General features: G+C 49.3%; 1 protein-coding gene across 10 annotated transcripts in view; it reads right to left on the reverse strand.

Moving 5' to 3' along the window:
- Window positions 1-17430, reverse strand: part of dennd2b (DENN domain containing 2B) — a 570638-nt gene that overhangs the window by 30399 nt on the left and 522809 nt on the right. For all 10 annotated transcript variants that reach the window (XM_072466472.1, XM_072466475.1, XM_072466473.1 and 7 more), the window contains one exon: window positions 350-527. In XM_072466472.1, the coding sequence (XP_072322573.1) occupies window positions 350-527 (178 nt within the window). The remainder of the gene's footprint in view (window positions 1-349; window positions 528-17430) is intronic.

Consider the following 17430-nt stretch of genomic DNA (forward strand, 5'->3'; position numbering starts at 1 on the left):
CATTCAAGCACTCTACCAAGTGCCTTAGGACATTTTTCTATATTTACTATTTATTTCTTACCTAACTATGTATCACCTCAGTACTTAAGCACATCTCTGTTTGCCTGGATTAATTCTGAAGTTACATTACAAGTAAAGAAAGAGCTTTTATTCATATAGCATCATGTGTGAACTCAAGATGTCCCCTTCACAGCCAACGATGTATGTCTGACGTGTAATCAGAGTTTCAATGTGGAGAAATTAAGTAAGAAACAGAGGTTAATATCTCATATCTTTCAAATAAAACACTCAAATCCATAGACATTACGGATAGGAAATGTACCTCCTAAAAAGAGGGAGGTGGTCTTACCTCTTCCACTGGAAGTTCCTTCAGTTTGGAGAGTGAGCTGGAGAGCAGGCCCACTAGGAAGGGCGTCGGGCAGCACACAATATCAATCATGGAGGACGGAAGCACTGGTATGAAGGTGTGCTGCCAGGAGAATGGGTATAGCAGAGCCACCACAGCGTGGGCACAGTTGGACAAAGTGCTGTGTAAACATATCACAACTAATGGTTAATTCTGTTGTTCAGTAATATGAATGATCTTCCTAAAATACTGTCCGATTTACAAAAGAAATTATGATAATCTTGGGCTAGGGAAATTTTATAAATTGAAATTTAGGTGATGTCCTCAAAAAAAGAGTGCATGACGGGCATTTCAACCGGACAATGTATTGTATTGTGAAACACCACACTAGGTTGTTCCTTAGGTTTTATACATGGGTGCAGTTAACTGGTCGTGGCTATTGTTTCCTTTTTGACTGATTAGTGGATAGGATTGTTCCAGTAGCAATCAAGGTGGGCATGGTGAAAGGAGAATCGGAAGATATAATCTTGCAACGTTAACCAAACTGAATTAAATAGCCCATCGATAGCAAAAAACTTGAGTATTGCTGAAAAAGAGACATGTGGTCGAAGCTTTGTCTCTTGTGCAGGAAAGGGGCTGGTTTAGCACAGTGGGCTAAATAGCTGGCTTGTAATGCAGAACGCAGCAGCGCGGGTTCAATTCCCGTACCAGCCTCCCCGAAAAGGCGCCAGAATGTGGCGACCAGGGGCTTTTCTCAGTAATTTCATTGAAGTTGAAGCCTACTTGTGACAATAAGCGATTATTATTATTATTAGAATGCCAAATTTCAAAGGAAGCAATAACATATACTGCATGAGAAAAGTGTGCTGAAATTTGCAAGTCGGTCGAGAAGTTGTTATGGAGAACCGCCAGGGAACTAATTAATATATCATGCCATCTCAATTGAAGTAATAATAATTTTACTTGACTGCATCCTTTTTTCACTGCAACAAACTGTTGAATAATAATTTGCAACCACTCCGAGAAATGCCCCAGGGCTTCATTGAACAGACTGCCAGATTGCACCACTGGAAATGCACCGTGTCACTCAGTTATTCAATTCTTATTCTGAAGTCTCACAGACACACCGACCGGGATTCTCCGAAATCCCGGCCAAGTGTTGACTCCGGCGTAAACACCGGAGTGGAGTACGCCGGCGTCAACGGACCTCCTGGCCCAGTGATTCAGCGGTCTTCATGGGGCCAGCACAGGTGCCGAGTGCGGTGCGCTGCTCCGGCACCAAAAGGCAGCCCTGCACGGCTGGCACGGGATCGCGCACGGCTGTCTCCGCGGCGGCGCATGCGCGTGGTTGCCCTCTCCGCGCAACATGGCGGAGACCTACAGGGGGCCGTGTGGAAGGAGGTAGGCCCCCTCCAGATCACGGGTGCTCGCCGATCGGAAGCCCCCGATCGCGGACCTAGACTCCCAGAGTCAGATCCCCCCGCCCCCCCACCAAGAACGTCCACCGCGGCCACGGGTCCGAGCTCCCGCCGGGTGGTACCAGGTTGGAACCACGCTGGCGGGACTCAGCGGAACTCGGCGGCAGTTCGGCCGGTCGACCGCGGAGAATCGCCGCAGGGGCATCTTTCAGAGGCTCCCACGCGGGCGCGATTGGCACCGATTCTCCGGTCACCGGAGAATCGTGTCCAGGCGATGAAGCGGCGTGGCGGGAATTTCCCGCGTCCCCACCGATTCACTGACCCAGCGCAGGCCCGGAGAATCCCGCCCACCTTTTGGGAAATATGGGGCGCGATTCCCCGATGCTGCGCCGGTTGAGAGAATCGCCTGGCGTGCCATTTTTCCACGCGAGGCCGGTCCAATGCCCTCCCGCGATTCACCCAAGCGGCAAAATTGGCCCCGTCGAGTTCTGTGCGCCGCAGGCCGGAGAATCGCCCGAGACACCCAAAATGGCGATTCTCCGCTACCCCCGCTATTCTCCGCTACCCCCGCTATTCTCTGGCCCGGATGGGCCGTCACGGTTCACATCTGGTAAATAAAGTTGTCAGCCAGTCTTGCTGGCTGACGCTGAGCAGTGAGGAGGTGAGTGGACTGTTCCGGAGCTCCTGCAGACCGGGTCGGCTTCCCCGAGAATGCTGCGGCCAACGGGGGTGGGGGGTAGGGGGGGCGTGGAGGTGGTGTGGGGGGGGGGGTGGAGGTGGGCGAGGGAGAGTGTGGAGGTGGGGGGGGGATGAAGAGTGTGGAGGTGGGAGGGGGGGTGAGGGAGGGAGTGGAGCTGGGAGGGGGGTGAGGGAGGGAGTGGAGGTGGGAGGGGGTGAGGGAGGGAGTGGAGGTGGGAGGGGTGAGGGAGGGAGTGGAGGGTGTCGTCCATCCGCGGATGCCACATGTCAGCCGCCCTGATATGGAAGGACGGTGACGAGGACACTGCCACAGGTTGTCGTGTAGCTGATGGGCACAGGCGATTGGCACACTGGTGAGGAGGACGGTGTGAACTGACCGTTGGACGCAGACAGTGACCCGGTGTTAGGCTGGCTGCGTATCTGCAGCGCGATCAGGCCACCAGGACACACAGGTATCCCATGCAACCCGGCTGGCGAGGTGTGGAAGAACCTCCGTGTAACATGTCGTTTCTCTGCCCCCCACCACCCTCCTGCAGGTCACCATGTATGCCAACCAGACAGCGATGTTCACTGCCGTGGTTGGAGCCGCAGCTCTGCAGGTGGCCACCCGGCAGCGTAGACTCAGATGGCCTACAGTAGTTGCAGATGCAGCGGTTGCTGCTGCAGCAGAGGCGTTGGCCGTGGAGTGGCCCGTTGTCGCTGCGCAGGCCGCAGGCGCTCAGGCCCGGACTGAGGGGAATGCCGAGGGGAACACTGACCCCCGACGGCGAGGAATGCACAGGAAGCGGGCACTGATATTGAAGTGCTTGGGAGGGGGAGGAGGAGGAGGAGCCACTGATGGTGGTGCCAGGGCGCCACAGGCGTCCAGCAAGGCCGAGGGTGTACCATGATAGAAGGTCGTTCGAGGCCCTACCGGACATCACATGCAGGAGGAGACTACGGTTCAGCAGGGATACGGTTGCACATATATGCCACCTCGTGGCGCACGTCACACCACTTGGAACGGATGGAGGACATGCTATCAAGGTGACGGTGGCCCTAAACTTTTACACTACCAGTTCCTTCCAGGCGCCAAGCGGGGACCTATCCGAGATTTCACAGGCATCGGTCCACAGGTGCTTCAGGGTCGTGACCGATGCCTTGTACGCCATCGCGGACAGGTACATTAAATTCCCCGAGGACCGAGCACAGCAGGAAGCACGGGCACGTGGATTCGCCAAGGTGGCCGGGATACCGATGGTCCAGGGTGTCATCGATGGTGTGCACGTCCCCATGCGCCCACCTGCAGACAGCAGGGAAGTGTTCATGAACAGGAAGGGCGCATACTCCATGAACATTCAGGTGGTGTGCGACCCCCACATGAAGATCATGCACGTGTGTGCAAAGTACCCCGGCAGTGTGCATGACGCCTACATTCTGGCACAGTCATTCATCCCCACAATGTTCGATGGACGCCCCCCCCCCCGGCTGAGGGGCTGGTTGCTGGGCGACAAGGGCTATCCGTTGAGGTCTTGGCTGATGACGCCAATACGGAGGCCTCACACCAACGCGGAGAGCCTATACAACGAGGCCCATGCAGCAACCAGGGGTGTGGTGGAGTGGTGCTTCGGCATGCTGAAGATGCGCTTCAGATGCCTGGACCGCTCCGGAGGGGCCCTGCAGTACCGGCCCAACAGGGTCGGTCGCATGGTTGTGGTCTGCTGTGCGATGCATAACATTGCCATGCAGAGGGGAGAAGAACTGGTGGAGCAGTCGGAGGGAGGCCCCAACGGCACTGGAGCTAATGCAAACGAAGGGGAGGAAGAAGAGGAGGAGGAGGATGGGGCGCATCAGGGTGGGGGGAGGGGAGCAGGACACAGACACTGCCCGGCTGCTCGTTACGCCCAGGAGGCTGCACGACGGCACCGGTGAGGACAGCGGGCATGCGGCACGTTGGTGGCCGCACGGTTCACGCACCGTGGGGGAGGGATTCGCTGAACACTGCCACTTGTCAGTCCTGCACACGGGAACCACACTGCACCCCCCCCCCCCTCCCCCCGCACCGCGTACACGGCACCAATTCCACATCACTGTACCACTGCGGCACTACGGGATTGCACAACATTGATGATTGTGTAAGCGGTTGTGATCAGTGCCATGTTGAATGGTGACAGCCCGCTCTGCGATGAACTGTGAGCTGTGATTCGCCAGCCAAGGTCTGACTCATGGCTATAGCTGAACCATGAACTCCGGTGGTCAAAGCCTTCGTAACGGGCATTTCATCAAGTGCCCGTGCAGGGTAGCTGGCGTCGGAGTGCCGAGGACTACGGTGTCCGATTTTGGGATGCAGGGGGGACAGGGACAGCACATCTGGCACCGACGTTGAACCGCTCGTTAACCACAGCACCACTCGGTCACCCTCACGAGCCCCCTGGCACCGGACATAGCACAGAGTCTTACAAGTTAAGTGCAACAGTGAGTTTATTTGTGACATTCACATACAGATGCCCTACCCCCTACAACTAAACTGTGCCCTGCACCTGCGCCAACTTATTATGTGCCTAACTTCTTTGCCTTACGGGCCCTACCACTACGTCTAGGTGTCTCCCCAGATGGTACAGCAGGAGTGGAGGTGGACTGCTGAGAATCACGCCCTGCGACATGGCTCCCCGTCGGCACGCGTTTCCTGGGGCGGCCCGGCTTCGATGGGCCAGGCTGCTCGGTGGGCATGGTGCCACCCTGCCCTGCCCGCTGCCCATCAGATGCGCCAGGGACGGAACGGGGGGAGGCCGAGTGTCCCGGGACGTCCCTTGCTGGAGGTACCGGGACGGGCCCCAGAACCACCTCCTCCCTCGGGGAGCCCGGTGGCCCCCGGGCCTCACTGTGGGATGGAGGTGCGATCGGAGACATGCCCCGTTGCACCACCGACACCTGGCGCTGCCAGTCCTGGAGGCCTGCAGCGGTATCGACCACGGCCCGAATGTTCGCAGAGACGGAGCCCAGGGATTGCGACACTCCTGCCAGGGACTGCGCTAGCTCAACCTGTGAGTGCGTTACGCCATCCATCACGTGCTCCAGGCGGTCTATGCTCTCCGCGACTAACTGCTGGGACTGAGCCATCGCTTGCTGGGACCGGGCCATGGCATGGTGAGACTCAGCCAGGGTCCGGAGAGCGGCGGCAATGTCGTGTTGGCTCTGGCGCCTGGCTACCCGTGAGTGGGCAGCCCGCTCCTGGGCCATGGATGACGCGTGCACGTGAAGCCCAACGCCTTGCAGAACCTGACCCATGGCCAAAACCCCTTCACCCATTGCCTCCACCGCAGTCGCCACCAGTTCGGTGTCGGCCTGGGTGACTGCGATGAGCGGCAGCACTCCCTGCTCCTGGACGCAAATGGACTCTTCCAACTGCGTGTGCAGGTCCTGGAAGATGGCCCTCATCCTGTTATTCAGTCCCTCGGTGTCCTCATGCATCGGTTGTCCGGGTGGGTCAAGTACATCCAGGAACCCGGGAACCGTCTGGGCGGCAGCTGTTTGCTGGGCCTAGGCTGCCCTCCGACCGTCCAGCCCCTAGGCTGCTCCAAACTCCACCTGCTGTACCGGCTCGGCTGCGTGGTGCGCACCAGACCGTGACCCGGGAGCCTCATCACTTATCTGCCCAACCGAGGTGAGTGTCTCTGCGATGGTGGATGGTGTGGGAGACAGCAGTGCCGCTAACTCAAGGTCATCGTATGTTAGGATGTCTGGTGTGTCCTGGTCCCCCTCATGGCCCGGCGCAAGGTGCATGCGGCCCATGTCATGTTGCCCTCCAGGTGAATCCGTGTGGCCGTTCTCTGTGCGTCATCGTCACTGTCCGTCCTGCACCCCTCAGTATTGTCTCTGTCCGTCATATGTGCGTCCCCGTCCAGCGTCCCAGACTGAGAAGACGGCCCTCCTGTCCGACCAACTGCCACCCTCTGGCGTGCGTCCCTGGGTGCGCTTGAGGTTGGAGATGGTCGGCTGTGTCTTGTCCGAGACGACCCTGGACGTTCGGCGGCTGGCCCTGCGGAACACAACGATACGGGGATCGTTAGACACGCTGGGCCGGGTGTATGGTGGAGGTGGGGGCAGTGTGTGAGGGGGGGGGGGGGGGGGAGGGGATTGGGGGTGCAGTGGCATGAGTGTAAGGGGGGAGGGGATCGAGGGTGCAGTGGCATGAGTGTGAGGGGGGAGGGGATTGAGGGTGCAGTGGCCAGTGTGAGGGGGGAAGGGATCAAGGGTGCAGTGGCCAGTGTGAGGGGGAAGGGGATCGAGGGTGCAGTGGCATGAGTGTGAGGTGGGAGGGGATCGAGGGTGCAGTGGCCAAAGTGTGAGGGGGAGGGGATCGAGGGTGCAGTGGCCAGTGTGAGGGGGAAGGGGATCGAGGGTGCAGTGGCCAGTGTGAGGGGGAGGGGATCGAGGGTGCAGTGGCCAGTGTGAGGGGGAGGGGATCGAGGGTGCAGTGGCCAGTGTGAGGGGGGAGGGAATCGAGGGTGCAGTGGCCAGGTGTGAGGGGGACGATGACGGGTTGGGGGGGGGGGGGTGAGGACATGCAGGGTTGTCTCACTTGGTCGCGGATCCCCCAGCGAGGTCCAGGGCCCTCTGCTCATGAACATTTAGGGGCTGCAGCACAGGAGAACCCCTTCCGGTTCTCATACGCTCACGTTGGTTGTGAACTGTCTTGTGCTGGGGGTGGTTGGATAAAGCATCACAATTAGGCGGGTATCATCAGGGCGTGCAGATATATGCTATATTAATGTTGGGTGAGGAGACAGTTGGAGCCACGCCATGGCATCTCTCCAGGGGGGGTCCCGGTGCTCATGTGGGTCAAGTACAATGTTGTGCACCCTGAACCCCCCCACCCGCCCACCACCACCCCCCCCCCCCCACACCCCCCCTCCCCCCACCCCACTTCCGCCCCTCGTGCCCCGGGTGGGTGGGGTTGGTTGTGACCCGGGTGAACCCTCATGGCACTTACCCTGGCAGCCCGAGTGAGGTCGTGCAGCTCCTTCCGACATTGCTCCCCGGACCGGGGGGGTGTGCCCCACAGCACTCACAGCGGTGCCAACTTCACGCCAACCGCGCCTCACCGTGCTGGATGGCTGGCGGTGCCCACGTCTTGGGCAGAGGGTGGCGCTTCGATTTTCAACCTCATCGAGGAGGGTGTGCAGGTCCGTGTCCCGGAACCTCAGTGTGGCTCGTCGGGGCTCAGCCATCTCTCCTCCTTCTCCTCCACCTGGGTCCTTCCGTGCGTGAATCGCGCCATTTATGGCGCAGCGCCGCGTCATTCGGGTGTCGTGCGCTTACGACGCTGCTTTCGCGCCACGCCCCCCCGAGTTCCTCGCGGCCCCGTTCCTAGCCCATTTTCGGGCCCTGAATCGATCGCGATCGGGGCCGTTTCGCGCTGTCGTGAAACTCGACGGCGTTCACAACGGCGTGGGCACTTAGTCGCGGGAGCCCATGAATCTGGATTTAAATTCCCAGCACAATCGGAATTTCTTTGCACAGTCACTTTTTGGCTAATCAGATGTTGCCACTTGCTGGGATTTGAATGAAACAAATCAACAGGCTCAATCATGTACAACACACTGAACCTTAAGCTATTTGGTTTAACAAGAGGATGTCCCAGGAGCTTGGCTGCTATGTTAGAACTTGATCGGAATGTCAAATGCCAGGCTTGACCTGTAGGAACTCTTTCACTCGCTCTGCTAACACCTACCAAGTGATAAGGAAATAGGGAAAGTTTGCCAAAAGGATTTCCTTTAGACCATCAATTTCCGCCCTGCAGCTGGAAGCTTGGGTTAAAAAAGGAATGGTGATGGGACAATCTGCTAAACATCACAGGTTGTAAATTTACATCTTCACTGTCACTGAGTATTAAAATACAGCTAAATATAGCTGGATTGAAGAAAATATACTGCAGAAAAAAGAAAACTTTTTTCAGTGTACTTATCACAATTAAACAAAAAACTCAAGGAAAACAACTCCAATTTAATGAGGACTCCTGAAATAACAAAAACAATTTGGGAGGTCCAGCTGGTTTAAACTCCAATAATCTGAAAGCATTTTACTTCGGTTAAAGAGGACATTTCTGACAGACTTGTTTTATTCAGTATTGATGATCATAATGAGGTTAAAAATGTCTTAAGGTCAGTTTCCACAATTAGGATGCATCCAGAAGAATCATAATTAATGAGAAAACATGATTGGAAACATGTGGAAAGTCCCACCCACATTGTTTATTATTTACAGCACAGAAGGAGGTCATTCAGCTCATCGTGTCTGCTCCAGCTCCCAAAAAAGCAACCTAGCTAGACCCGTTCCCCAGCCCTATCTCCGTATTCCTGTCAAATATATATCCAGCTCTCTTTTGAAACCTCCTATGGAATCCACCTCCACCACTCCCCCAAGCAGCGCATTCCAAATCCCAACAACTCTCTTGAGCAAAGATGTTTCTCCTCATCTCACTCTTGCTGACCATCTTTAAATGGTGACCCCCCTCATCACTGACATACCAACTAGTGGAAACAGAATATCCATCTGTACCCATTCCAAAATTGTTCAGAATTGGGCAGCACGGTGGTGCAATGGGTAGCACGGCTGCCTCACGGTGCCGAGGTCCCAGGTTCGATCCTGGCTCTGGGTCACTGTCTGTGAGAAGTTTACACATTCTCCCCATGTTTGCGTGGGTTTTGCCCCCACAACCCAAAGCTGTGCAGGATAGGAGGATCGGCCACGCTAAATTGCTCCTTAATTGGAAAAAATAAATTGGGTACTCTTAAATTTTTTTTTTATTGTTCAGAATTTTGAACACCTCAATAAAGTCGCCTCTTCATCTTCTCTGCTCCAAGGAGAACAAGCCCAATTTCTCCACTCTTTCCTTGTATCTAAAATTCCTCAATCCTGGTATCAATCTAGTAAATCTCTTCTGCACCCTCCACGGCTTTAGCATCCTTTCTTAAATAAGGTGCCCAGAACTGACCACAATACTCCAAATGTGGTCTGGCCAATGATTTGGAGAGGTGTAGCATCACTTCCTTGCTTTGATACTCTATGCCTCTATTTTATAAACCCAAGGATGCTTTCAACCTTCTTAACAACTGTTTCAACTTGTCTGGCCACCTTCAGAGAATTATGCACTTGAAACCCAAGGTCCCTCTCCTCCTGTTCTCCCCTCAAAGTTGTACAATTATCATAGAATTTACAGTGCAGAAGGAGGCTATTCGGCCCATCAAGTCTGCACCGGCTCTTGGAAAGAGCACCCTACCCCAAGGTCAACACCTCCACCCTATCCCCATAACCCAGTAACCCCACCCAACACTAAGGGCAATTTTGGACACTAAGAGCAATCTATCATGGCCAATCCACCTAACGTGCACATCTTTGGACTGTGGGAGGAAACTGGAGCACCCGGAGGAAACCCACGCACACATGGGGAGGATGTGCAGACCCAGACAGTGACCCAAGCCGGAATTGAACCTATCTTGTCTCCCCACTCTTTAACACTGAAAGAAGGTGTCAGACAGGGGGGTATATATGTGTGTACATACATGATATTAAAGAACCATCAATAAGATTTAATAAGCAGAGTACGAGAACAAAGGGTTCTGTTAAAACTGGTGAAAGGAAAGCTGAGACTTGATGTTGGGAAGAACATCTTCATACAGACAGATCTAGTGGGTAGGATGATGCAGGCAAAAGAGGTGACTCAATCAAGATGGATCACATGATTGTAGCTACGATGCGCCGCGTAGTCGCCCTCATCTGTATGAATGTCACTTGGGCTTGCCAGAGGTTCCTGAAAGTTGACTGTACATTCACTACTCTGCCAAACCACCGGGTGGCAATATTTACTAGTCTTCCATTCTCTATTTTAGCTGATACAGTCCTGTGGTAATATACAAAATTTTAACCCTGCATTAGTAAATAGCTCTCAACTTCTAAAACCTGAAAAATAAAAATTCACATGACACAAGTCAAAGATGAGTTAAGATTCCATCCAACCAAGATTAAATGAATCCAACTGAAGGCCAAAACCCACATCATCCACTTCCCCAATCAGGCTGAGTTAGACTATGTAAAATCTTGCCGTCCTGTCCAACTCACAGTGGGACCTCATGTCCACTTGTCTTTCTATCACCAAAACCATGTACCTCCACCTTTGAAACAATCCTTACCTCCACCCCGCCTTAACCCAATTGCTGTTAAAACTCTTAATCATGATTTTAGGTTTCTCGACAAATAATAATAGGGACTGTAAATTGTAAAAATCCGTTGGGATGACCTCGTGACCCCGCTATACAAATACAAGTTTCTCCTGCTTGTGTCCATTTCTGTATGGGTCCTTCAGGCTGGATTTTCATCCTTTATGAGCTCCGATTTCTTCAAAACTCAGCCGCTTGTATTCTGTTCTGCAGTAAGTTCAGTTTGCCAATTGCCCTGTCCACACTGACTTCCATTCGCTCCTTGTATCACCATGCTTTGAATTAAAAATGCGTGTAAAGGCAAATTAACCATGGCAGCTGGTGGAATTTAAATTCAATTAACAAAAATCTGGAATTGAAAACTAGTCTTTGTAATGGTGACCGAGAAACTACCATCCACTCCATAAAACCATCTGGTCTACTAAGGTTCTTTAGGCAAGGGAATCTGTTGTCCTTACCTGGTCTGACCTACATGTGACTTCAGATCACAGCAATGTGATTGACCCTTAATTGTCCTCTGAAATAGTCTACCAAGCCACTCAAGGCTTGGGCAACACATTCTGGCCTGGCATATACTGCCTACATCCCATATAAAAATAAACACTCCCATCAAGTTGCTTAGGATGTTTTCTACAATATATGTGCGACGCAAATACAAGTTTTTATTAATGTCAAAGGCCATGTCAAAGCATGTCTACTGAACAGCATGGTTCAGTCAGTGAACTTGTTTATTTTTACATACCGTGGAAGAAGTTTGGATCTATTTTATACTGCTGACACTTTCTTTAACTGCTAGCCAATATGTTTGTGTGTGTGTGAACATGAACAGCATGACTATATGTTACTGTTCACACGTGAAGTAAATGTGCCCTGCTCTCCCAAAAAGGAGCTTCTAGGCACAGTTATTGCCATAGCCTTAAGACAAGGGTAAAATCTTCAACAATGGAAAAATCCATCAAAGCACCAAATCAAAGTGTTGTGCAAAATAAGCCTTGTATAGCAAGCAAGCGGTGGCCTGCTCAGTGCCACTCATTCACTGGAGCCTTTGCAACAATCTGCTCATTCTTGGAACTACTGGCCTCCAAAATTTCATTTGTAAAGTTAGCACAATGTGGTCAGATTAGAAATTCTGGTGGTAGTCTAATGTCATTGATTTAATATCATAGGCTGACACTTTTTAACCCGAATTGTGGTTAACCACAAATAATGGATAGCATATATATGGAACATAGAACATTTCACTGGAGTCAGACTGACAATCTCTTCCGTGAAACAAAACTCCAGTGTGCGATTGAGTGAAATTACACCAGCAACCTTTATTTATATAACACTTTTAATATAATAAAAACTCAGAATATTATTAAGCAATTTAACCCAAACATTTCAGCAAGTGTGACCAATGATATTATGACTCATTGAACCATTGATTGTCTCATTGCACACTGCTGTAGTTTAGCGACTGCAATAAGTTGTGTTCTGAAGCAATTTGTTTGGTCACATTTAATACTCAATAGCTTGGTTGGTATTTGGGGTCTTACAAATTGCATCACGGCATCTAGAATAAGGAAGGGTGGGGGGAGAAAAATAATCGGTCAGGTTTTCTGTTAGCTGATCGTTACAACGGGCACCAGACTCAAAGGTACGTGTGCAAGGCTCTATTGTTGAATAGATTGACTACACTCACAACTAAGATCTGTACATGAAAACGACTCCATAGGTGCGACACTAACAGATTATCGGCCTCCCTGTAACTATACCTGAGAACGAGGAAGAAAGTAGAACAAAACTTTATGCCTGCCAATTACATTGCAATGATCATTCAATTCAACGTGTGTTTTAGCAACTTCTTATTGAACATAAATCCTCCTTATAGCTGATTTAATTACAATCCACTTGTTTATAACTCTCCCCCCCCCCCCCCCACTCTTTGATAACACTCATCATCTGTCCTATAATATGAGAACAAGAAGGCAGTAATTCAGCCAAGGGCACTTTTAAATTAAATATTTAATTAAACATTAATTCTTTTTTTGAGCTCACCAAATGCTACTTACATATGTATTTCCACTATTAGTGGTGTACAGCACAAAATGGAAGGAATAGTCCAAAGGGCTGGATTTGATGTGGCCCACTGCAGCGGGAGGTTGGAGTCTACATTTCTGATGTCAAACTGGAAAGAGCAGGAGTGCCCCTCCTGACTCTGCATTCAGGCAGGTGAGTCAATTTTTACTTAACTGCTTTACCGCTAGCCTCTAAAAGCCGCTGTAAAGACCAGCTGCCTTTTGCCTGTGAAAACAACTTCAGAAGGCTCAGTGTCCACATAATGGGACAGGGCACCCTACCCTACCCAATACCGTATTTCACAGCATGAGTGCATATATTCGTATTAGGCCCGTCGGCACTCATTTTTCGCTCGTGAAACAGACACAACGTAATTTATTTTCTCGGTCCACCGTCTCGCTTCCAGCCCAACAACTAAAATTGCTGTACCGCACAGAGTTGGTTAGAGGCTAACTATTCCAAGCAGGTCTTCAGGTCAATTAGAACTCAGGCTAACTTTCTCTGTTGTCTTGACACTCTTAAATGTGAATCCTGAGAACACGGGGACCGGGTGTTAGGCACCAGATTCCATTAACGATGTCACTGCAGGGGAGAATAAGCAGAGACTGAGTGCCACCATTGTCATGGTGGGGAAGGAAGATGGCAACCTTTTGTGCTGAGGAATGGGAATTGGAAAATATTTCACAGAGGCAAGGACATTAGCCAAAGATGAGAAAATTAGGAGTGAACAATTTGAATGGGATGAAGGGGTGGAGGATCACTAGGAGCTTGGAGCGGGAGAAGATTGCCAAGTTGATCCCAAAGGGAATTGAGCCTGTAGGAAATGCAAAGAATGGTCTAGAATTTCCAGTGGGGAATATTTGGAAAATTCTGGCCAATTGAATGTTGATTTTGAAAATGTTAATTAATCCTGAACTTTGCTGTGGACCGAATCAGACTGTGTTGGAGTGTAAAAAAGCAGCACGATGTTACAAGGAAATACCCTCTCTCAGTGTCCTAAATTAACAAATCTCTTTATCAATGATATGTCAATGGTTTATATTTTCTCCTTTTAGAAAAGAAGGTTCTAGTTATGTCACTATAGGCTGCATCTGTTTGATAATAAATACATAATAAAACCCTTCATAGATTTATCATTGGATATGCAACTTAATGATTGCAGCGCCATTCTGGGAATGTGTGAATACTCCTTGGTGAATAGTGCAGGCATGGAAATAGCGTCCAAGAGAAATGTTGCTCTTTGCCTTGGGATTCCGGGGGAATTGAAGTCTAGCTGCAAGCCAAATAGTTGGGAGTGGGGGGTGGTATGGTCAATTATCCATGAAAGAATAATACATGCCCTTTCAATATTACAATTCCTATCTTATTCTATTACTATAACTATTTTATTTTCTCTCACAACATACATCTAAATACCATCAATGTCATATTGCCATATTGTTAATTAGTTGAAACAGAAATGTACAGTGTTTGCCCATTTTTATGCAAAGGGTTTCACAAATGTAACTTTAAAATTTCCATTCATTAAGAGCAAGAATTGTCTGATACAGTTACCTTCAGTTGCCCAAGATTCCTGTCTCAGTTGGGATTTGGGAGTTTTAATTATCTTGTTTCAGTTTCTCCCCTTGCTCTTCTCTGCAGTTACTTAACTCAACTTCAAAGTGATCATTAACTATCAAAAGCAGATACTTCACGTTTTTGCTGATTTATCAGCTCAGTAATCACATTCAAAACTGTCATCTGAGAGTACCTTTAAGAAATGGGTGTTTATTACTGCAGTGATGCCAGAGAGTGGGTGGAGCTGGGCTGTCGGCCAGCTTTTTACTTTTGTTTTAGGCTGTTTGCTGACACACTTTGGGGTTCTCTAAACCCTGGTTCATAACAAATTGGGGGTTCGAGTGTGATAAAGGTCTATCTATTGGATTGGCTTAGTGAACTTAAAGACAGTGAGGGGTGAGCATATTGCAGTTGCTTTTCAGGTGTGGCATTCTAGTTTAAGTAGGGAATGTGTTGTGGACAATGGCTCTTTCAGAGGCTCAGAAATTTTTGGGGGTGGAGACGGTCACACGCAGTACCTTACGGACAGAGACTAAAAGCAGACTGTTCGATTTGGCAAAAACATTGCAGTTAACATTACCTGTCAAAATGCGAAAAGAGGAGGTAATTATGGCAGTGGCTAAGCATTTAAAGTTGCCTGAGATACAGTTTGACTCATTGGAAATGGCAAAAATTCAGTTGCAAATTAAACAAATGGAACATGAGAAAGAATTAAAGCAGCTTGAATACGATTTTTGATCAGATGGTTGAAAAAGAACAAGAACAGGTGGAGGATGAGGCGGATATTTTTAGTTCAGGTAAATTGGCGGAGTTACAACAGAAAGATGTAGAAATAAAAAGGATGTATCAGAAAGCATATACGGAAGAGGAATCGGAGTGGATACCAGAGTGTTATTACCGTAAAAGTAATGTCTTGATGAGAAAATGGAGACCTTTACATATGCAGGCAGATGAAAAGTGGGCAGAGGTTCATCAAGTAGTATTGCCGGTAGGGTATAGAAAGGAGGGGCGTAACAAATTCCAGTGGACAGTGGAGTGTTAACAGGCATTTGACGGCCTGAAGGCTGTGTTAACCACTGCTCCTGTGTTAGCCATCCTAAATTATACAAAACCATTCAAAGTGCCGGTTGATGCGAGTGATGTGGGTGTAGGTGCGGTGCTTCTCCAAGACGACGACGAAGGGCTAGAGTGGCCTATTGGTTATTTTTCAAAGAAATTGAATTCTCACCAGAAAAAGTATTCCACGATTGAGAAGGAGACTTTGAGTTTGGTGCTGGCTTTGCAACATTTTCACATTTATGTGACCAGCAATCCGTCTGACACCATTATATATACTGATCATAATCCATTGACGTTTTTGGAGCGAATCCGGAATAGCAATGCAAGGCTGTTTCGCTGGAGTTTATTGTTACAGACATTTCATTTCAAAATAGTGCATCTGGCAGGACGAGAAAACGGGATAGCCGATGCTTTGTCACGAATGTGATGAACGGAAGCAGTTTCAATTGGAGGAAGAACAAAAATGGACTATATTATTGTACCTGTTTGCGTGTGTTGTTTTTGAAACGAAAAAGTATATTTACTGAGTGCATTTCTTAAAGAATGGTGAAAAGGTGAAAAATGAAACCATCTTGAAGTTGATGGTTTATTTATTTTTTCTTGGGGGGAGGTGTCATGTGAGAGCACCTTTAAGAAATGGGTGTCTATAAATGGGTGTGTATATAAATATCTGTAGTGAGAGTACCTTTAAGAAATGGGTTTTTATTACTGCAGTGATGTCAGAGAGTGGGTGGAGCTGGGCTGTGTCAGCTTTTTACTTTCGTTTTAGGCTGTTTGCTGCAGGGTGTTGTTTAGTTTCGTTTTCAGAGCTGGATAGCTACAGTCACAGTCAGAAAGTGTATGAATCTCTCTCTGTATTCTAAAGACTGTAAATCGATCCTGTTGACTTAAAACTAACAACAGTAGTGACTTTAACCTGATGTGCTTCTGGTAAAAGGTGTTTTAAGTCGTATGGATGTTAAAAGGAAAGCTTAAAGGATTGTTGTAGTCTTTAGGTGTTGTATTTGAATTAATGGTTACTAAGATGTTCACTGTATGTTGTAAAAAGGTTAACTTGAGTTCATAGAATAAACATTGTTTTGCTTTAAAAAAATACTTTTCCATTTCTGCTGTACCACACCTGTAGAGTGGGCCGTGTGCTCCCCGTACCACAATCTAGTAAAGGTTGTGGGTCAGGTGAACTCCATGATACACTTTGGGGTTCTCTAAACCCTGGCCCATAACAAAAACAAACACACTGTAATATATTGGTGACTTAGATATGAAGACATGCACATAACCATTATAATTTTAAAAAAAAAACATTACCCCCATGAGTAGAACATATTAAAGTTTATATTCTACGTGAGGACATTTAGACCATATTAAAAAACATACTTGACATAATTTTCTGGAAACTAGACTCCTCTGTGGTAACAAGCATGTGAATTCCACTGCATTTGCCAATCTCTTTAAAGGATGTATAAATCCAAAGAAGTCTGTGCACTGGAAGCCTTGATGGCAAATTTATCACAGTTTTGAACCTACCTAAATGAAGGAGTTCTCAGTCTTTTGGATGAAGGGTAATGTGACTATACTGAAAGCATTGGAAGGTCTGGGCAAAGGCTTCAGAAAGCGAATGTGAAACATCCAGGAAATTCAGTTGTGCGAGTGGTTGTAAGTTAGTTACGCCTGGACTTCCGGTTGCGGCTATGCGGAGCTAAGCCGCACGATTTGGCAGCTCCCGCTACCACGGACTTTCGGGCTCGCTAGAGGAGCCCCAACGGAACTTTTTTTGCCGTCAACCCGTGGGGAAGGGAAGAGAGAGGTCCCCCTCCAACTTCTATGAAAGGAACCAGAAGTGTAACGGCCAAAAAAATCGGCACTGGAGCAGCGGGAGAAGCGAGGGAAAGAAAACAAAATGGCGGCGGCCAGAGACAAAGGGGAGCTGCAGGAGTTCATCAAGCGCTGCTTCGAGGAGCAGCGCGAGGAGATGCGCAAGGAGATGCTGGCGCCTATGCTTTCGGCAATTGAAGGACTCGGGATCACCCAGAAGGCCCACGAGGTTAAGATCCAGGAGGTAGAGAAAAGAGTCAGTCAGAACGAGGATGAC

This window comes from Scyliorhinus torazame, chromosome 10, assembly GCF_047496885.1.
Source record: "Scyliorhinus torazame isolate Kashiwa2021f chromosome 10, sScyTor2.1, whole genome shotgun sequence".
NCBI lineage: Eukaryota > Metazoa > Chordata > Chondrichthyes > Carcharhiniformes > Scyliorhinidae > Scyliorhinus > Scyliorhinus torazame.